This window comes from Solanum verrucosum, unplaced genomic scaffold (genome assembly GCF_900185275.1).
Source record: "Solanum verrucosum unplaced genomic scaffold, falcon-dt-bn FXZP01000603.1, whole genome shotgun sequence".
In the NCBI taxonomy this organism is placed as follows: domain Eukaryota; kingdom Viridiplantae; phylum Streptophyta; class Magnoliopsida; order Solanales; family Solanaceae; genus Solanum; species Solanum verrucosum.
The window spans coordinates 473,865-496,441 of record NW_026020644.1 but is presented as its reverse complement, the minus strand read 5'-3'; the positions used below and the strand labels follow the sequence as shown (position 1 = coordinate 496,441).

The 22,577-nt window shown below is 37.5% G+C and overlaps 2 protein-coding genes across 3 annotated transcripts in view; both read left to right on the top strand.

The window, feature by feature from the left end:
* LOC125812075 (putative clathrin assembly protein At2g01600) overlaps positions 1-22,577 on the top strand; it is a 272,019-nt gene that overhangs the window by 101,762 nt on the left and 147,680 nt on the right. The gene's annotated exons all lie outside the window — the stretch shown is intronic.
* LOC125812107 (kirola-like) lies at positions 7,547-9,589 on the top strand. The gene is made up of 2 exons (XM_049491601.1): positions 7,547-7,740; positions 9,315-9,589. The coding sequence occupies exons 1-2, from the start codon at positions 7,602-7,604 to the stop codon at positions 9,578-9,580; spliced, it is 405 nt and encodes a 134-aa protein (XP_049347558.1). The 5' UTR covers positions 7,547-7,601; the 3' UTR covers positions 9,581-9,589.

The window sequence follows — 22,577 nt, the reverse complement described above, 5'->3', positions numbered from 1 at the left end:
ACAAAATAATTGAGTCCTCCGGAATGCAAGGAGGCTCACCACTGACTCAGGAGTGCTCAGCTGGATCAACGACGTGCAGGATGCTGATCCAGGGTACCTGTATCTGCATCGTCATAAGATGCAGGCCAACTGGCATCAGTACATTGAATGTACGAGTATGCGAGCTGGAAAACTAAGCAATAAAGGCTAGAAGGAAATCTGGAAGAAACTGAATATCTTACCTGGCTCAACTCAACTCAACTCAACCTGACTGACTTTTTTCAATCTAAGGCAATTTAAAACAAGTGCGATATAAAAAAAGACTTCTTTAAACATGCTATTAACTCTGTGTGTATACAAAGATACAATAAGCCTGAGATGTATATAGAAATACAAATGAACTGATGTATATAAAAATACAATAATTTTTGTGTATGAAGATACAATAACTATTGTGGGAGTTTCTCTAACCGACAACCATCACTTAAGAGCTATAGTGATGATACAGCGATCGACCTCACGCTGCCAGAGCATCTTACACCTTGCCAAAGGTATAAAACTTGAACTGCCTAATGGATCCACTAGTCTATCTGGAAAAGGATTCATCTAAAAAGTATGACCCTTTTCTACCCATGGTGGCTAACATGGTTCTATGGGGACTGTGGGTTCTTTGAACGCTCCCCCAATTCGGTGCTCGATACTACTCCCAAAAATACATTGGCTCTTATGTTTTTAAAACATATGATTTCCTGCTAATTGAGATAATTACTCAAAAACTAGCCCGAAGGCTCTTTGGAAATCTCAGTTTCCAACATTGTTTAAATGTAAAAACATTTCTTTCAAACTTCTTTGGGAATACATAGTTCCTAATAATTTTGAGAAATGAACTCAACTTTATGTTCTTGACTTAACTTGAAACTCTATACTCTTTACTCGACTTGAAACTTGAGCCTTAGAATGAAGCTAAAACGTTCAATAAAGACTCTTGAACAACTCTAAAGACTTGCTTGGACTTACTTCTTAACTTGCTTAACTTGACTCTAACTTCACTTGACTTTGATCCAAACTCACCTCGAATTGAATCATGGATTCAAGGTATATGATCGCATGTTATAGATGAGTTCGGGAGGTTTAAATGTACATTAGAGTGTTGGAAACAACTAGGAAACATAGGTACAATACCTAGGAACATGCATGAGAAAGTGTGGAAGAAATGGAGAACATGGCGTCCTTGGCACTTTGCAAGGCGCGGAGCGCCAGCCCTCGAAGCTCAGAAGGAACCTGCTGGCACTCTGAGAGGCGCGCCACCCCAAGGGCTGGACTTCAGAGTCCCTTTTGAGGCGCGTTGGCAGGCGCGACGCGCCAGACCTTCCCCAGAAAATCGGACTTTTCTCCCTCTTTTCTCTAACTCTAAACCTCTCTAACCTCAATGGATTCAACCCCAAACACTAAGGATCATAAAACCCCTCAATATACAAGAGATTCAACTCAAACACAAAACCAAATCATGTCCCACAACCAACAATAACTTCAACAACACAATCAACAACATCAACAACACAACCCAACAACTTCAACAACATATCCAATCTTTCTCAATAATAATGAGTTTGGTGTGTGGGATAAAGGATCAACCCACACTAAGAACTCACATACCTAGTAGGGATCACCCCCGACGATATCCACGACGATCCTTGACGGAAACTCCTTGCTTGATCTTCTCTTTCTCCTCTTCTTCTCCTCTTCTTCTCCTCTTCACTCTCAAGCCCTAGCTCTCACTCTTTTAAAATGGTACAAAATGATCCAAAAATCAGCCTAACACCACAATATAATCCCAAAAGAAATGGCTAGGGAAAAGACCAAAATGCCCTTAAATTTTCCATACGGATTCCCTGCCAACTGCCCAACTTTCAAAGGGCATAACTCGCTCATACGAACTCGGAATCGAGAAAACTCAGCGCCATTGGAAAGATCATCCCAAGGGATTTCCAAACATAACTGGAAATACTCCTAACTCATCCTGATCTAGGAGTTATGACTGCTCAAAGTTGGCCAAAACTCACTGATTTCCCACACTTAACCAAATTCCAGATTTTAAATTTTTCAAAAATATGACTATTTCCAATTTCAAGCTTTTTCATAGTTATTTCAAATTGCCGGATGTTACATTATGAATTTTGTGTCAACTTCTAACGACCATAACTTTCACTAGAGGATGAGTTAGGTGGCCCAAGAGATATCAACTGAAAAGGTCTTGGAATCCTCTTTGCAACACCACCAAGTTTGCTAATTTTTGAGCTCGTATGAGGGAGATATGCCCATTTGAAGTTAGCCTGTCCAATTAAGGAAAGTTACCCGAATTAGTGAGGGGTATTTTGGTCTTTTCCTTACCCAATCAGATTAAAACTAATTTAGTATTATTTTTGGGGTCAAATCTGATTTAGGTCAGTTTGCATAAATCAAAATACGCTAGGGTTTTGAGAGGAGTTCAAGAAGAGGAGAAAGAGAAAAGTCAAGGCGCTCTTCAAGATTTCTTGCAAATTCGAAGGTTGTTTAGCCAAGGGTTTGATCCCTAAGAGGTATGTAAGGCTATCATAGTGTTGGACTAGTTCATCCTCACGCCCTACATCTACTTCAAATCAAGTAAAAGATAAATCTAGGATTTTATCCCTAGATTTGAGTATTCTTGAGATAAGTTGTAACACCCCGTATCCGAAAAAGGGTAATAAACCAAAAATTCAGAACTTATAGGTGCCATCCATGAGGACCAACGACGGTCCGTAGATTGAACAACAGACCGTAGGTGGGTCCGTGGATTGGCCATCTAAAAAGTTGCAAGGGCAGGAACCACGACTGGACCTACGTGTTGTAGATGGGTCCACGGTCTGTGGTCCAGAGGTCCATCGATTGGCCAAAAGTCTCTGCACTTACTGACGGTTGTGCAGGACGGACCGTAGGTCCATCCATGGTCCGTTAATGGGTGGTCGTAGGTCGTCACTTGGCAGTTATTTTCAGGATTAGTTGGGTCTTTTCCTAATTAATTAATTCCTATACTATGTTATTTTGCCTATATTTAGGACTCCTATATAATCCTTTTTACCCCCAAATTAAACTCATTTACTTCATTGTTCCAAATTCCCCAAAAGAAATCAAATCTCCTCTCAAATATTCTCTCTCTAGAAACTTGAAGAAGAACAAGAAGGATCCAACTAGGGTTTCAAGGCAAGGTTTCAATTCCTCCATTGAAGGCTAGCATTTGGACTTGAGGTATGGTAGTTTTCATCCATGAATCTCTTTCATTCATGGAGTCCCCAAATTCCTCTATTTCAAAAGGTAGAGTTCCCCAATTAGCTAGGATTTTCTTCAATTACCATGGGTTCCTTTGATTATTGATCTTAATGATTGAATTATGTTTTAACATGCATGAATTGATGATTTTCAATGCTTTCATGATGTTTTCCCCTATGAACCCATGAACCCCCATGTTTTTCCCAAATTGTGATCATATGGTGTGGGTTGTTGATTATAAATGATGAGTTTTACAAATTATTGGATAATGTGATGAAATAACATGAATTTATGATATAATCCCTATCTAATCCTTGATTTCTAGATTTTGTGATTGAAAGTATGATTTGAACAAAGGGTAATGTATAAGTTTATGCATGAACTTATGAAATCTATGTAAAGGTTTAAGGGTGCTTTGAGAGTAAAGTGCCAAATGATGATGTTTTATGTTGTGATGTGAAAGGCTATTCTCATAAACACATAACTAGTATGATGTGAAAGGTTTTCTCACATAATATGGATTCTTAGGTTGAAAGGCTATTCTCACCTAATTGAATCAAAGAGTAAGAGTTATCCTAAACTAGCTTGGATTGGTTGTCAAGGACACCTTTCCATGAATGATAAGAATAAGTAAGAAATGACTATTCCGTGAGAATTATGCTTAGGACCGAGTGGATATTAATGTGGGATGGAAGCTCCCCCGTTAGTAGATGCCGAGTTTCTAGTAACAATCTCCTTATCCCATAAACTATGTGTCCCCATATGATGATTAGCTAGTGGATCCACTTAAGCTAGAAGTTCATGGTTCTACCTTAGGAAAGTAGAACAACCCTTTCAGTGTTGGAGACACCGGGGATCGTGTATAGCTCACATGGTATCTATGTCTGTTAAGGTTAATTTTTCCACAACAAGACTAAAAGTGAACTAAGGTTACTCAAGGAGTATCTCATATGTGTTCAAAGATTTAAAGATGAATTGGCTCGCATTGATCATGATGTTATGACTTATGTTTTCTAACCTTCTTATATCATGTTTTACTTGGTCAATTGCATGCCATGAAATGAAATGTCCATTTTAGCATGTTTTAAATGATTTTATGCATATCTATCATACTTGGTACATTTTTTTTGTATTAACGCATACTCTTGCCTACATTTTTCCCAAATGTAGTGTCAGACAGACAGAATTCCCAATATTGTGGCTAGAGCTTGGATTTGAGTGTTCCTGAGCTTGGTGAGTCCTCATGGTTTGTGGACGGATTTCATTGTTTTAGTTTATTTCTTGTATTTCCTTTTTGGACATGATGTATGGGATAGGCCCAATTTCATTCTATTCTATTAGATGGCTATGATGAGACATGATTTTTAGACTTCCGTTTCGCTTTATAAAATGTTTTGGACTTGGACTATTATTTTACCCATATTGTTCTATTTCTTATGTGATGAAAGCTAAGTGGCTTGTATGAAGTCCTTCGGGGTTCTATACGCCATGTTACATCTAAGGGGTACCCATAGGTCGTGACATAAGTTGATTTTGAGTTCTTGATTCTTTTTGAAATTTTATTCCTAATTATTGAATTGTTATATATTGCTATTAAGATCCCTGATTTGAGTTGTTCATTTCCATAAATCCGCATGAACCCTATGAATTGGGTTATAAATTTTGAGAAGCTTTTTAAAGCTAACACTTGAGTTTTAAACTGAGTTTTGAGAAAGAGTTTCTAAAACATGATTAGTATGACAATCGGGTATGCCATCAATGTTTAAGCAGTATAATATCTAGATATACCATCAATGTTTATGCAGTATGACTTCCCGAATCATCAATGATCATATTATAATATGATTTTGAGAAAGAGTTTTCAAGTATGAGTATAAGGGGACTATGTATTCCAGAGGCATCAATTTTTACATTGATAAAAGAGAAACTGAGATTTCTAAATGAGTTATGAGTTCAAAAGTTATTTCAAGAGTAGTTACCTATTGTCGGTTAGAGAATCTCCCACGGAGTTTATTTTGTATCTTCATATACAAACAGAGTTTATTATGTATTCTTGCATACAAACTGAGTATATTGTATATTCTAATACACGGAGTTGTTATATACTATTTTAAAAGTTTTTCTTCATAATGCATATTTACTACTGCTTTATATTGAAATGATTTGAGTAAGTTGAGTATCCTTGAGTTAAGTTCAGACGAGGTAATTGTTTCTTCAGTTCCAGTTCAAGCTTATGTCTTGTGTTTAGATTTCCCCTCACATGCTCGTACATTCCATGTACTAACGCCATTTGGCCTGCATCTTTTATGATGCAGATACAGGTAACCATGATCAACATCCAGCGCTTCGTTGATCCAGTTGAGTTCCAGAGTTGTTTAGTGAGCCTCCTTGCTTTTGGAGGATCCCTTGTTTACTTTTAGTTATTTCAGTTGTTAGGATGATCGGGGTCTTGTCCCGACATCCCTTATAGTATTAGAGGCTCCATAGAAAGATAGACAGTAGTTCATGCGTCTTTTCATTTTCAGTTACTTATATTGAGACTTGAATTGCCTCTTTGGCTAGTTGAATGTTTATTTCTAAAACATTCTGAGTTTATCTTTTGAGACAATTGAGTAAAGTTTATCTTTTAAGTTCATATTATTTATGAGTAAGTCTTCCGCTAAGAGTTAAGCTAGGCTAAGGATTTGCTTAGGGCCAGCAATGGTTCTCGAGTGCCAGTGGCGTCCAAGATGTAAGCTCGGGGCGTGACAATTCTTTTTACACATATACCCAATATTAGATAGCTTTTAGGCAAAAGTATGAACTTCTTTTTAACTTCTTCTGTTTATGCATCTAAACTAAAATTTGTGAAAAATAAAATTTAGATTTACCAGTGGAATTCAATAAAGTGGGGCATGGAGATGGTAGAGTGTATGCAGATCTTAGTCCTTACCACTATCTCGTAGATATGGAGAGGCTATTTTCGAAAGATCCTCGGGTCAAGTGTATCACACTCAAGCAAAAGAAGAAGAAAATAGTGAAGAAAGCATAACGGTAAAAAAAGAAAAGTAGTGTGAAGTCAACAAGAAAGAAACAATAACAACAACAAAATAATGTGATAATCGAAATACAATAAACAACCTATGGCCATAAATACAAAGGGCACAACTAATGCTATGACATGCACTAAACCTTCGCAAGGCAAGACAACACTCTATCCCTACTAACCTTCTAGCCTAATACACGACCTCCACTCTTTCCTATTTAAAGTCATGTCCTAGGTAATATGGAGCTCCTCATGTCCTATCTAATTACTTCTCCCAAATACTTTTTTCGGTCTACCTCTACCCCTCAACATACCCTTTACATTCAACCTATTGCACCTCTTCACTAACGCGTCTCCCCTATTCATGCCTAAACCATCTCAATATCGCTTACCTCATCTTGTCCGCCATAGAGGCCACTCTAACCTGAATGACCTGATTTCTAATCTTGTCACTCCTTGTATGCCCACACATCTACCTCAACATCCTGATCTCCGCAACATGCATTTTCTGAACATGTAAGTTCTTGACTGGCCAACACTCCACCCCATACAAGAAGGATAGTCTAACCACCACTCTATAGAACTTTCGTTTAAGTGTAGGTGGTACCTTCTTATCACAAAAGACTCTAAAGGCAAGACTTCATTACCTTATACCACTCGAACCAAATACAGATATTAGTACAAAAACTAAATAATTAATGAGTAACAATATAACTATCCAAATAGAAATATCAACTTGTAATATCCATATACTTTGGTTTAAGTAGATTTTGAGTTAGAATTCCATTTGTATTTACTTAATTTTAGTATTCTACTTTATTTTTATTTTTTATTTGGTCTACGAGTTGGTCCAACCCACATTAAATAGTCAAGCCCCACGGACTAGTGGATTTACTCGGGCCAAGCTAAAAAAATTTCAATTCTTAAATGGGCTCCAAAAATCTTAGTTCAACTTTATGAAATCACGGATTAAGCACGGCTCTAACCAACATGGACCACTATTGAGGTACTGTTGAAAAAAAATCTTAACCCTCTTTGTAAAGTTTGTTCATGAAGGAGGTATACTGATTATCCGTCTGATCTTCCATTCATCCTCTAACATCTTATTCATCATTAATGAATCAGTTAATTATGTGTAAGTACATAGACACGAGGCCTAATTATGTATAGGCAGAAAAAAGTAAAATATTTATTATAATCTAGAGCCTAGAAATATTGGCATTGCCTATAAAAAGGCAAGGATCTCATGTAATGATGAACCACACACTTTTTATTATAACTTTGTGATATATCATATCATAGAAGAAAAATGAGCCTCAAAGGAAAGTTGGTTTCTGAGATAAACATCAAGTGTGATGGAGATGTTTTTTATGAAGTATATAGGCAGAGGCCACACCGTACCTCTAGCATGTCCCCTGATAACATACAAAATGTGGATGTTCATGAAGGTGAATGGGGCACCGTTGGCTCTGTTAATTATTGGAACCTCATCCATGGTAAACCTTTATTATATTTGGTTTCATCAATATTTGTATCTTTCGTGCCCTGTCACAAATTGTTCGGTTCATACATTCTGCAATACCATTTTGTTGTGGTGTTTCAACACAAGTGAGGTGTCTCACTATGCACTCTCTATAGCACAAGTTATTAAATTTTGATTTGCAAAATTCCAAGTTATTGTTAGTTAAAAGACATTTAAATTTTCTTCAACCTGTCTCTCAATTACCATCGTCTTTCATTTAACAAATGTTGAAAATGATTCATTTTTTGTTTTTAGAAAATAAAATAAGCCCTTGTCATTTTTGAGTAATCGTTAATCCAAGTTATAAAGTACCTTTGCACTACTTTCGGAGGAAATTTTGTATGAACCCCACAAGTCTGAATGTCTATAATCTAACTTTTCTTTGGTCATGTGCTTTGCCTTCTTGTTAAACTTCACCCTTGTTTGTTTAATAAACACACAATTCTCACAAAATTTCGAAGATTGATTTCTGTAACCATCCAACAAATTATGCTTGTTCAACAAAGACAATCCCTTCACTGATCATATGACCAAGTCGCAAGTGCCACAATTGAAACTATTTCCCCTTCAACTATACTGGATTGAAGATAATACCGTCAATAATGAAGCTTACCCATCATGAGTATCAAGGAAATCTTACACACTTGATCATCCAAAGTCGAAAGAGAAATCAATTTTCCCTTCATTTGAGGAAAATGTCAGCACTTAATATATATTTCTGATAATGCATAAAATATATTTGTTGTATTCTTCCCCTACTCACAATACCTTCACCCTTAGTGCTATCCGAAAAGCTCATATTCAACTCATTAGATTTTAGTGCAATACTAACATCATCAAGTGAGATACTGTCTGCTTTGTCTCATTCTTTCGACTTTTCTGAAAGGTCTCCTCGAAAGCCTTTCATAATCCTTGTAACACCAAGGACGATCTCATTCTAACCTTCCACAGACAGAAACTAGATTGTCCATTGAATTTCTCTATTTCATACTTTGTTGAAATTGAAGACATTTTAATCCTATATTATGTGCAGAAGCCCTTATCAAGCTATATATGATACCAATTGTGTCGGAAGTATCGTGGGTTACCTAGTACACACTTACTAAATCTCTTAAATCAATAGTGATTATGCGTTTCGTAAAATATATAAGAAAAAAAATTCAAGACATAATTAACAAATAATCCTTCCGTCCAACAATAGGTGTCCACTATACTAAAAATAGATGTCCAACAATACTTGTCCAATTTAAAAAATCAAGAGATAATTTACCTTTTGTGTCTATTTTACTCTTGGTATTAAATGTTATTTATCATCTAACATATTTTTCAAATAATTAAATTTAATAAAGTCAATGGATAATATAGTAATATTACCCCTATTATTTATTGTTTATTGACTCAACCCGTTTTTAATCCGTTCGGATTCAAACCAACTCGCTCGATCATTTAAAAATGAAATTAATAGTATGAAATATTTACTATATTGTATTTGTTTTACAGATGGGAAAGAAATGGTGGCAAAGGATAAAGTCGAAGAAATAGATGAAGAAAAGAAGATGATGAAAAAAAGGATAATTGAAGGAGATATATTGGAGGAGTACAAATCATTTTACGTTACTGTTCATGTTGAGACAAAGGGTGAAAACAACTCAGTAACTTGGATTTTGGAATATGAAAAGAAGAATGCTAATGTGCCAGATCCACACACGCTCATGGAATTTCTCCTCAATGTAACCAAAGATATTGAGAATCACCACATCAAGTGATAAATAAATATTATACCTATATATGTTGTTGGGACTCTTTGAATAAAATGTCGACGAGTGTATGTCGGATTCTTGAAAAGTTACAAGCAATGTATACCAAATGCTTGGATTCAAGTTGTTGTCTCAAGTCTTGTAATATATATGTAGCAAAAATAAAACGAGTGAATAAGGAACAATCAATATTGTTTAACTTTATGTTGATTTCTTATGAAGATTAAATCTTTTCAAATTCAAACCATGACATTATATGGTTTTAAACTGATCTTAAATTTCAGGAGACATTTAACTAATATATGTTGTATGTTCTTTTTAAACATATACCCAATGTTAGATAGATTTTAGGCAAAAGCATGAAGTTCTTTTTAGCTTCTTCTGTTTATGCATCTAAATTAAATAAAATTTGTGAAAATAAAATTTATGAAAAATAAGGCTCAATCATCAACAACAATATAACCAATGGAATTCAATAAAGTGGGGCATGGAGAGGGTAGAGTGTACACAGACCTTACCATCATCTAATAGATATGGAGAGGCTATTCTCTAAAGATCCTCGGCTTAAGTGTATCACGCTCAAGCAAAACAAGAAGAAAATAGTGAAGAAAGTATAATGGTAAAAAAGAAAAGTAGTGTGAAGTCAACAAGAAAGAAACAATGACAACAACAAATCAATGTGATAATCGAAATACAATAAACAACATGTTGGAATGTATGTGTCCACGTTTTCTATGGGACCAGGTCCTCAGCACAGTTACACTAACAGAAAATAAACAAAGTGCTGAAAGTAAAGATTGCACAACAGCTTTACGTGGAAACCTCCTTGCTCAAGGGAGTAAAACCACAACCTGGCCTGCCAGGACTTTTCAAAACTTCTTTCACTGATCTTCTCCAAGCAAAAAGCAAAAGCAAGTTTACAAACCGGGATTAACCTACTAATCCCAACTCTAAGCAATACTTCCTATTACTTAGATGAGCCAGAGCAGACACAGTACTGCTCACTATACTAATCCTAACTGATTAATATAGACCTTTTAGAGTAAGAACCTAAGTTACCTTAACCTAGTTCTTACAATGATTCAAACGAGTTTGAAAACATTTCTTTTACAAGAAAAAACTGATCTTACAATATCAAAACTATTACAAGCAAACAAAACAACAACTGATGCAAGAAGCTCTTGAAGCAATCGATCAAATCCCTTGCTGTTCTCTTAAAGCTTAGAAGTTTCTCACACTTTGAATGAATGAATGAATAATATGTTGTCCTTTGTTTAGTATATACCATAAAAAGTTATTACCAAACGTACAAGCAACCTCCTTGCTTCTGATTGGTGAAGTACTCTGCAGCTTCACCAACTCTCTGACGCAAATAGCTTTTACAGTTGTACCGCACTTTGACACTGGACGAGCATACTCTGCAGAGGACCAGGTCCCTTGTCACGACCCGAGCCTACACCCTGGACGTGGCCGGCACTCGAAGACCATTGCTGGTCCCCAAGCGAACCCTCATCCTGGCTGACTACAAGCAGAAAACTGATTCAAGCATACAAAGCTTAAAAACTGAAAAAAAAAGTTCATAAAACTTAAATACAAACTTTAAGTCCAAAGAAAACTCTGTATAATAAAATATATACAACTCGCCATAAAAAGGCAACTTTAGTCTTTAAAACATTTAATAAAATAAATGATACAGACTTCTCAACTGTACTGACTATCTATGAAGCCTCTAACTGATAAAGATGGAAGTCGGGACAAGACCCACGACATCCTAACAACTAATATAACTAAAAGGTAAATGAAATCCTCCGAAAGCAAGAAGGCTCACCATAGCTAACTCGAACTCTCGGATGTATCAACGAAGCTCCTGTTGATGATCCTGAATACATGTGTCTGCATCATGAAAAGATGCAGGCCAAATGGCTCAGTACGTGGAATGTACGAGCATGTAAGAGGAATTCTAAAACATAAACATAAGCTTGAAACTTGATAGAAATGAAACATACTTACCTCTTCTCAAACTTACTCAACTCAAGGAATACTCAAGGGTACTCAAAACTACTCAAACTTACTCAACTCAGAAGTACTCAATGATAAGATACTCAACTCCGAGATTAGATACTCAACTCAAGGATATGATATTCGACTCAAAGATATGATATTCGACTCTGGATACTCAACTTTGAATACTCAACTAAATATGACTGAACTCATTTCAATATAAAGCAATTTAAAACAAGTGCAATATAAAGAAACAAACTGTTTAAAAACATGCTGTCAAATCTGTGTGTATGCAAGGATACAACATAACTCTGAAATGTATATAAAAATACAATAAACTGATGTATATAAAAATACAATAACTTCTGTGGGAGTTTCTCTAACCGACAACCATCACATAAGAGCTATAGTGATGATACAGCGATCTACCTTACGCTGCCAGCGCATCCTATACCCAGCCAAAGGTATAGAACCTGAACTGCCTAATGGATCCACTAGTCTATTTCGAAAAAGGTTCATCTAAAGAGTACCCATGGTGGCTACATGGTTTATGGAGGCTGTGAGTTATCTTAACTCTCCCCCATATCGGTGCTCAATACTACTCCCAAAAATATACTAGCTCTTATGTTTTAAAAACATACTTCTTTCTGTTGATTTGAGATAATTGCTCAAAAACTTAGCTCAAAGGCTATCTTGGAAATCTCAGTTTCCCTACTTGCTTCATTTAGAAAGCTATTACTCTTTTCTGAAAACTAGCCCGAAGGCCCTTTGGAAATCTCAGTTTCCGTTCTTATTTAACTGTGAAAACATTTATAAACTCTTTGGGAATACTTAGTCCCCATATACTTTTGAAGAAAAAGACTTCAAACTTTACTTTTTACTCTTTACTGAACTCAAAACTTAAGTCTTAAAACAAAGTTAAAACGTTTGTAAAAGACTTCTTAAAATATGGTTCATACCGAATTATTGACATGAACTACTCAATGCAAGGTTTTCAATAACCATAGATAGAACTCAAATACTTGGAACTCAAGAACTTTAATGATACTACTAATTTCAAGAATGCTCAAGTCAGAGGGTTCGTGCGGAATTATGAGCATGAACGACTCAACTCAAGGACTCAAAGATACTTTTCTTCTCAAGACTGCTCAACTTATAGGATTCATGCGGAATTATGGGCATGAACAATTCAACTCAAGGACTTTATGAGTAACATGTAATAGTCCCATGCTTAGAAATATAATCTCAAAGGGGATTAGGAACTCAATACTCAAGACTTAGAACTTGAAGATACTACTCCTCTCAAAGATACTCAACTTCTGGAGTTCATGCAGAATTTATGGGCATGAACGACTTGACTCGTAGGTCTACATAACATTATGAAACTCATGTATGTGACTCTTCTCATTCTCTGACTTACTTCCTCAAAACTTAGTTCAAATCGATAGTTGATCTCAAAGGATTCACAATTGAACTCAAAGGCTTCCTTGAACTCTACTCTTAAATCTCTCTTGAATTTGAATTATGAATTATGAATTATGAATTACGAATTCAAGAGTTATGATTCATGATATGAAGGATCTCAATAACAATATAGCTATTCGATAATTAGGAATATAACTTTTAAAAGAAACGTGAATTCAAGAACTCAAAATCAACTTATCTCAAGAATACTCAAATCTAGGGAAAGTTTCCTAGATTACTCTTTTACTGATCTGAAAGTAGATGTAGGGTGTGAGGACGAACTAGTCCAACACTATGATAGCCTTACATACCTAGAAGAACAAGATTCTTGAAGAATCTTGAAGAATCTTGAAGAAGAACTTGATTAGAAGCCTTGAAACCCTAGCTTGAAGGTAAACAATCAAGAAGACCTTTCTTGAGATTCTCGAGTTAGTTTCTTAAAATCTCTATAGCCAAAAATTATGATTTTCATGAGTGAAGATGAAAATCTTATTGTTTTGAGCTTTTTATTAGTCAAGAAATTCGTTGATGGTTTTCTTGGAGGTAAAAAGACAAAAACCGATTATTTTCAATATTTTCCCGTCGCCTAATTCGTAACAGCATTGTACAGGTTACTAAAATAGTCATAACTTTTTACTCAGATACTGTATTGACGTGAAACTAGTGGGGTTGAAAAGTAGATTCAATTACCTTTAATTGGATAGGTTATGGCTCACGTAACTCTTAATATTCTAAGAGATATGGTCGTTTAAAGTTGACCCAAGTAGAATCTTACATCAAAATTTAATGAAACTTCAAGAACACTTGTCAAGAACTCATCAAGAACTTAAATCCTTAAATTTCAAGAACGAAATTACGCTGAATAAATCATGATTGGCATGTGGGTGAAAGAACCCAACACTATGGAAGCTTACATACCTCTTAGGGATCAAATCCATGGCGAAAATCCGCTACAACACGCAAGAATCTCGACGAACGCTTGATCCTCTCCTCTTTTCTCCTCTTTTCTCTTATTTTCTCTTCTTGAACTCTCAACTAAAACCCTAGGTGTATTTTAGAATTATAAAACTGAACCTAATAGGATTAGAGCCTTAAAATATTAATAAAAACGAATTAAATCTGATTGGGTAAGGAAAGACCAAAGTACCCCTTACTATTTCCGGTTTAGTTCCTTAACTGGACAGCCTAACTTCAAAGAGCCATATCTCACTCATCCAAACTCGAAACTGATCAAACTCAGTGGCGTTGGAAAGATAATTCAAAGGTCTTCGCTACGGTATCTGGTAGCACACCTAACTCATCCTGAGCTAGGAGTTATGGTCATTTGAAGTCGACCCAAAACTCATACTTAAGCATAACTTGCAAAATTTCAGATTTTGCTATTTCCAATTTAATTCTTTTTGAAACTCAAGGTGCTACATCTAGTGACCTTAACACTTAAGAAATTTTAAATTCCTTGGTAAAATCTCACTCACTATGAAGAACGATTTGAGTCTTAGTTCAAAAAATTTCTAGGGTGTTACATCCCTGCACTTGTGAGGAGATCATCAAAACACCAAAAGGCATAAGCTCTTATCAATTTCCCCCTTTTTGATGATGACAAACAACCTGCATAACTCCTCACGTGAGTGAACAAACATTCATTCAAATACATAACAAATTCCCCCTTTGTTACCACACCAGGTTACCACACCAGTAACAACCACAGTTTCGTTCCCCCTTAGTTCAATGACCCTAACAACCACAACCATAACCACAACCATAACAACTTCCCCCTTTTGACATCATCGAAAAGATGAAGCAGTAAACATATTCAAGTTAAATGCTAGGCAAAAAGAATTCAGGGCCTTGGGCCACACATAACATGAGTATGTAAGCATAAAGAGAATATTAAACCACACATGAACAAGGCACTTAACAAAAATAAGGCATTATATCATATATACTGACCACTGTAGTTTAGTCAAAACAAAACGAGACACAGGACAAAAGAAAAGAGACAAGACACATTTAGGACGGAGGAGGAGAGGGATTGAAAGTACGCATCAACAACAACATGCGCTCATTTGCACTCTCGTGGGCCTGTATCAGTTGCTTGTTTAGGGACTTAATATCCTCATTCAGGGAGGCATTTGTCTTCAGTAGCATTGTGTTTTCATCCCTTAATTCTTTGAGCAGCAGGTCGTGACCCTCACTGGTACCAGGTCCCCTAGAAACTGCCTTCTGTAGTTTAGACTTCAGTCTGGTGATTTCAACCTCCTTATCGCACAAAATCTTAGTGAGATCAGTCACCTCCCTTCGAAGAATAGCTTGCTGTTCCAAAACATCTGCCACCTGAGATCTGCCCTTAGCTAGTTATGCACTCACATTCTAGTAGAGTAGACATAGTGAACATTTGTTTGGTAGTACCAGGTACCCCTCTTCCCACTGGTACTTCAAAATGATTAAAGACAAAGTTAAGAAAATACCCATTAGGAATTTCGTGCTTCGCATTCTTCCATCTCATTACTCTATGCATGTGTTCAAGCATAATTGCAGGTAGATTAATTTCCTCAAGCTCATCAAGTTTTTCCATGAGGAAAAGATTGGCAGCCGAGGCTACGGTTCTCTTCTCAGTCCTGGGCACCATTACTTTGTTAATGAACTCAAACATCAATTGATACTCCCCTTTAAGGAACTTCTTAGGAAGGCCTGCACGCTTGACGTCTCCTCGTTTGGTGGCAAGCTTCGAGAATTCACTAGATGGTTTGCATCCTTCAATAGTTCGAACACCCACGACGGGCACTCCAAGAATAATTCCCAGAGTTTCTTCATCAAGATGAATCTCCACATTCCGGACTGTCGTTGTGATTCCACCACCTTCCAGTAGTTCCATTTTGTAGAAGAACTCACGCACTTCAGGTTCATGTAGGTATGGAACTGGTGGTGCAAATAAATGATTCCAGCCTTGAATGGTAACAGCATCAACCAAATTTCCCATACCAAACAGTGTATTAATGTCAGGATCAAAGACTCTACCATTCAAGACCTTTTGTTGTTCCATATTCTTTATCCTCTCTTTTCTAGTCAACTCCTTTTCTTTGATTGGATTTTTAATTGTACGACCAGGTCTCTACTTTCTTCCTGTTTCTCCCTGTGCAAGAGATGGCTGAATTTTCTCCTTCGCAATTTTTGCAGTAGATTTCCTTCCCCCTTTTTGAGTTCCCTTTGATTTAATCCTTTCTTCCTCACCTTCTCTCCTCATTCTTAACACATATTTGACAGCGTCTTCAGATTCGCTATCACTATTCTCAATGGATACAGGCACAAAGGCAGGTTGGTCGGGATTAACTCCTTCTCTTCTCCTCTTCCTAGTTCTTTCCGTGTGGGCTTTGTTTGCAGCGATGACACTTCCCATAACCTTTTGTGCTTCACTCCTTGTAATATACTTCTTTTTGTCTCCTTTAGAACCAGGCATTTCCAACTTTCCCTTCCCTTTTCTCTGTCTCTCCTTTGCTCTTTCAGCAGAGTTTTCAACAATGTTAGCCTCAGATGTACCTTTAACTTCTTCCAAATCAGAAACCTGTATTTGAGATTGGTTTGCTCCACGCATTCCCCTTGAGCGCCATTTTAACGGAACCTCTTCTTCTTCTTCCTTATCGCTTCCAACATCAAATGATTTTGGTGTTTGGTCAAAGATAGGCTCACTTCTGGGAAGGACCTGATCCGGTGACTCCAACTCATGTTCCAGAGAAGAGGGTTGAATATCCCCTCTTAAAAAGGCTAAACCTTGAACCGCCACCATTTCATCACCAACAGGTAGGGTCTCATTAGGTTTTGCCACCGATTGTGCTTCCAAGAAGGGGGATTTTTCACTAGATAGGACCAGAGTAGGAGAGCATTTCAAGGTATTTCCGGAAGGAAGAACAGGAGAGACTAAACTGTCGGCCGGCGGGATTTCGCCGACATCACAGACAGGGGTTGAGGGAGACTCTTCATGAGGAGGATCGTGGAAGTTGAAAGGGTTAGGGTTTTCAGAGGACTCAATGATAGACATTTTGAGAAGAAGAAGAAAGAACTTGGAGAGAGGTTTAGAGAGATATGTTAACTAAATTTAAAAGGAAACAAGAAGAAAAAAAATTCTCTAAGAGAAATTAAATAAATAAGGTAACGGGTCCCAATGGAGGTGACCTTTGGTATTAAAACGACGAGACATTTTGAACTGACACGATGAATGGACGAAAGACACGTGGCAGAGATGTTTGACCTTTTAGACAGTGTAGTATAATTGATACTAACCTCGTGAGGACCAGGTCCTCCTTTCAGTTTGTAGCTCTACCAGTATGATTAAACATTCTCTTCAGCTAGACATACCATGAGTGTATACCTGAATTAGGGTACAAAAGTGAATTTTATTTTGACAGACATTACAACAGGAATAGATACCTGCCCTCCTTAACATAATCAAAAAAAAATTGTTGAAAGGTCAGGTAATTTTTAGCATCCCTAGCCGCATCCTGTTTTTCATGAAGACGTCTTTACTTGGTGACTTTGTAAAGATGTCTGCCAGCTGGTCTTCAGTTTTGCAAAACCTCATCATCACATTTTGCTTTTCTACATTGTCTCTTAGGAAGTGATGCCTTATATCTATGTACTTTGTTCTCTTGTGCTGGACCGGATTCTTTGCCATGTTCATGGCGCTTGTATTATCACAGACGAGAGGGATAGTGTTTGTAAGTACCCCAAAATCTTCCAGCTGTTGCTTTATCCATAACAATTGTGCACAGCATGATGCAGCAGCCACATATTCTGCTTCTGCAGTAGACAATGCCACGGAATTCTGCTTCTTTGTTCCCTATGAAATCAAGGCTGATCCCAGGAAGTGTGCCATGCTTGATGTGATTTTTCGATCGACGAGAAAACCTGCATAATCTGCATCAGCATAACCTATAAGATCAAAAGAGTCATCAGTAGGGTAAAAGAAGACCAGGTCCTGAGTTCCCTTCAAGTATCTCAGGATACGTTTAGCTGCCTTAAGGTGAGACTCTTTTGGTGCTGCTTGAAATCCTACGCACATCCCTACACTGAATACTATATCGGGCCTTCTTGCAGTGAGGTACAGGAGTGACCCAATAATTCCTCTATACATGGTCTGATTGACCTCCACACCATTTTCATCTTTATCAAGTTTCACACTTGTACTCATAGGAGTATCCAACACCTTTGCCTCAAGAGGATTAAATTTCGTGAGCAATTCTTTGATATACTTCTCTTGTCATATTGAAGTGCCTTGAGAAGTTTGTTTGATCTGCAAGCCTAGGAAGAAAGTGAGTTCTCCTATCATGCTCATTTCAAATTCGCTGCTCATTAGATTAGAGAACTCCTTGCAGAGTAAATCTGTAGTGGCTCCAAAGATGATATCATCAACATAAACCTGCACAATCAGCAACTCGTTGCCTCTGGATTTTAAAAACAGTGTATTATCAATTTTACCTCTTTTGAACCCATTTGCAAGAAGGAATTTTGACAGTCGTTCATACCAAGCTCTAGGAGCTTGTTTTAAACCATACAGAGCCTTGTCTAACTTTAGCACATGATTTGGCAGTTCTGTATCTTCAAAGCCTGGAGACTGCTTGACATACACTTCTTCCTTCAGATTTCCATTCAAGAAAGCACTCTTGACATCCATTTGAAACAGTTTAAATTCCATATGAGCGGCGAATGCTATTAATATTCTGATAGCTTCCATTCTGGCTACAGGAGCAAATGTCTCATCATAATCAATTCCCTCTTCTTGGTTGTAACCCTGTACTACCAGTCTTGACTTATTTGTAGTAATGATCCCATGCTCATCCAGTTTGTTTCTGAAGACCCATCTGGTCCCAATAATGGTTCTGTCAGGTGGTCTGGGGACCAGGTGCCACACCTTGCTTCTTTCAAACTGATGAAGCTCCTCCTGCATTGAAGTCACCCAGTCTACATCCTTCAAAACTTCCTTAATGTTTTTGGGTTCAACGGATGATATGAATACTGAATGTGCAACTAGATTTCTTGATTTTGACCTAGTTTGAATTCCTGAGTCAAGTGGAGAGGTGAGACTGTCTAGTGGATGAGAGGATTGATATTTCCATCCAGATATTCTGGTAATCTCTTCTTCTCTGTCAGCATTAGCATTTTCTTCATCTTCTTCAAGATTTTGAGACACTATTTCCTGTGATTCATTTGAGGGACCAGGTCCTCTCAATTGTCCTGCATCATTCTCTTTTGTGCTCTGATCATTCTGCTGCTTGGTCATCAGATCTTCAACATCATAGTCCTCATTGTTCTGTCTTCTTGTACCTAATTCATCAAACTTGACGTGCATGCTTTCTTCAACACATGAAGTTCTTTTGTTAAACACCCTGTAAGCTTTGCTTGTAGATGAGTACCCCACAAATACTCCATCATCACTTCTGGCATCAAATTTTCCTAGATCATCCTTTCCATTTTTCAGCACAAAACATTTGCACCCAAAAGGCTTGAGATGAGCTATTGAAGGCTTTCTGTTATTTAACAACTCATAAGGTGTTTTCTTGATGATTGTTCTGATAAGACACCTGTTTGTCACATAGCAAGCTGTATTAACTGCTTCAGCCCAGAAGTTTATAGCAAGTTCTGAATCGATCAGCATAGTTCTAGCAATATCCACCAGAGTTCTATTTTTTCTTTCAACAACTCCATTTTGCTGAGGAGTTCTTGGTGTTGAGAAGTTGTGGCTGATTCCATTTTCTGCGCAAAAACCTTCAAAAATAGAGTTTTCAAATTTTGTACCATGATCAGATCTGATACTAGCTATCCTGCAGTTTATCTTCAATTGGATGGCTTTGACGAAAGTGATCAGAGTTCCAGCAGTCTCATCCTTTTTCCGCAAAAACATATTCCAGGTGTACCTGGAGAAATCATCAACAATTACAAGAATATATTTTTTACCTCCTCTGCTTTGAATCCTGACTGGTCCACACAAATCCATGTGGAGAAGTTCTAAAGGTCTGGTAGTGCTCACACTCCTTTTTGCCTTGAAGGATGATCTTGTTTGTTTTCCTTTTATACAGGCATCACAGACTTTGTCATTTGAGAACTTCAGCTTTGGTAATCCGCGGACCAGGTCCCCTGCAACAAGCTTGTTAAGTAGAGAAGCACTTACATGACCTAGTCTTTTATGCTAGAGATTTACATCGTCAGTTTGAGCACTCAGACATGACAGGCTGGCTCCTTCAATAGAATCAAGATCAGCAACATACATATTCTTGACTCTTTTTGCAGACATCGCAATTTTCTTAGTTGCACAGTTTGTAACCACACAGCTGTCAGACAAGAACTTGACTTCATTTCCCTTGTCACAAATTTGTGAAATGCTCAAAAGATTGTATCTTAAACCCTCCACATAGTGTACATTATTTATCGAATTATCAGCCGATCTCCCTATTCTGCCAATACCAAGAATAGACCCCTTCTTTCCACCACCAAATGACACACCACCACCTTGGTGTGCTTCCAAAGAGAGGAAGTTTGAAGTGTCTCCCGTCATGTGCCTTGAGCATCCGCTGTCCATGTACCAGCACTGACTCCTTCCTCTCTTCTGCATAGAAATCATTTGTTAGATTTAGGAACCCACTTCAGACAGAGTTCCCAGTAATCATTAAGAGGTCTGATAAGAAACCTTTCTGTCCAGTGAGGCATGAAGTTTTTTTTGAAACAATACTGGGGATCAGGTCCCTTATGTCTCCTTTTAGCATCATTTTCAGATCTAACAAATCTCTCATGCCTCTCCTTAGCTTTTCTCAGAATCTCACAATTTTCTTTGAGATGACCATTTCGACCACAGTGAGTACATAGAAGGTTGTCAGATATAGACACATATTTACTATGGGGATTATAGGGGGGCTCTAATGGTCTGCATCCCAACCCTTTCTTTCCATTGAAACTTTGATTGGACATATTAGAAAGTATCTTAGAGGAGTCGGTCCATTTAAGGGAGTGACTTAATTCTTCCTTGACCTTACTCAAATCTTTTCTTAGTTGAGAATTTATTTCAAGAGAAGCGACTAACTTGGACTCAGAATTTTTTAGCTTTTCTTCCAGTTCTTCCTCAAAAATACTAAGCTTTCTCTTCCCACCTACTGAGTTTCCAGGGTCCTTCTCAGATGTTATGTTGCAAGTCTCTAGAATACCTATCCCTTCACTAATTTCAGCAACTTGAGACATGAGAGCAGAGTTCCTGTCTTCACACAGACTTAATTTTTTATTCAATATTAAGTTTTCAGTGGTTCGTTCATCAACACAATCAATGAGCAGAGCAGCAAGTTTCCTTAAATTTTCTATAGGCAGATTATCTAGATCATCTTTAAGATCAAAAAGAGTTACCTCATCTGAATCCTCTTCATCATCAGAATTTGCCATTAAGGAGGAAATAGAGTTGAAAATGCTTTCGTTATCCTCAATGGCCATCATTGAGACATCCTCATGATTTTCTTCATCTTCTTCTGATTCACTTGAGTCATTTCCCCACACAGCAAAGGCATTTCTCACCATCTGATCTGCATGTGCCTTCCTTCGAGCATAGTCTAGGACCAGGTCCCTCTTGCGAGGTCTGGTGTCATGAGTTTCCTGCTTTGCACTGGGGCAGTTCCTCATGAAGTGTCCAGGCTTACCACACTTATGGCATAGATCATTTGCAGTAGTAGTTCTGCCGGAAGGGGTTTTCTTTTAGAAGCCTCCATGCTTCTTTAAGATCTTCTGAAATCTTCTAGTGACATATGGACTTCTCCTTCTTTCCTTCCTTCACAGTTGTCCCCTGTTTCTTGTTCATCTCATAGGTCTGGAGGTTCCCAATTAGTTCGTCCATAGAAAGTGTCATTAGATCTTTGGCTTTTGTTATGGCATCCACCTTGCTTTCCCAAGATTTTGGAAGCACCTTGAGAATCTTGCGAATTTGCTTACGGACAGGAATAGGCTCACCCAACCCTCTCAGCTCGTTAGTGATAGAGGTGAATCTTGAATTCATCTCAAATATGGATTCCCCTTCCTTCATACTGAAGTTTTCATACTGAGTGGTAAGCATATCAACTTTAGATTCTTTTACTCGTTGAGTTCCTTCATGGGTTGTTTGAAGACAGTCCCATATTTCCTTGGCAGTTTCACAGGCAGAAATTCTGTTGTACTCATCTGCTCCAATTCCGCACACTAAAATCTTCTTTGCTTTGTAGTTCTTTTCTATCTTTTTCCTATCTGCCTCGTTGTAGTCCTTTCTGGTTTTGACAACAGTTGTGGTAAGCTCTCCATCCTTCACTTCCATTGTAGGAACATATGGACCATCAAGGATGATGTCCCATAGCTCAGAATCCTCAGCGTTGATGTAGTCGTGCATTCGATTTTTCCACCAGCCATAATATTGTCCATTAAAACACGGTGGTCTGGTAGAAGATTGTCCTTCCTCCATATTGGGTGGAGCAGCCATTCCGTCAGGATCTTTCCTTTTCTTGGTGTTAACCAGAGAGAAAAGACGTAGCTCTGATACCACTTG

Coding starts and splice junctions, on each gene's coding strand:
- LOC125812107 (XM_049491601.1), top strand. CDS start 7,602: ATGAGCCTCAAAGGAAAGTTGGTTTCTGAGATAAACATCAAGTGTGAT. Junction 7,741..9,314: donor AAATGTGGATGTTCATGAAG/GTGAATGGGGCA, acceptor TTTGTTTTACAG/ATGGGAAAGAAATGGTGGCA.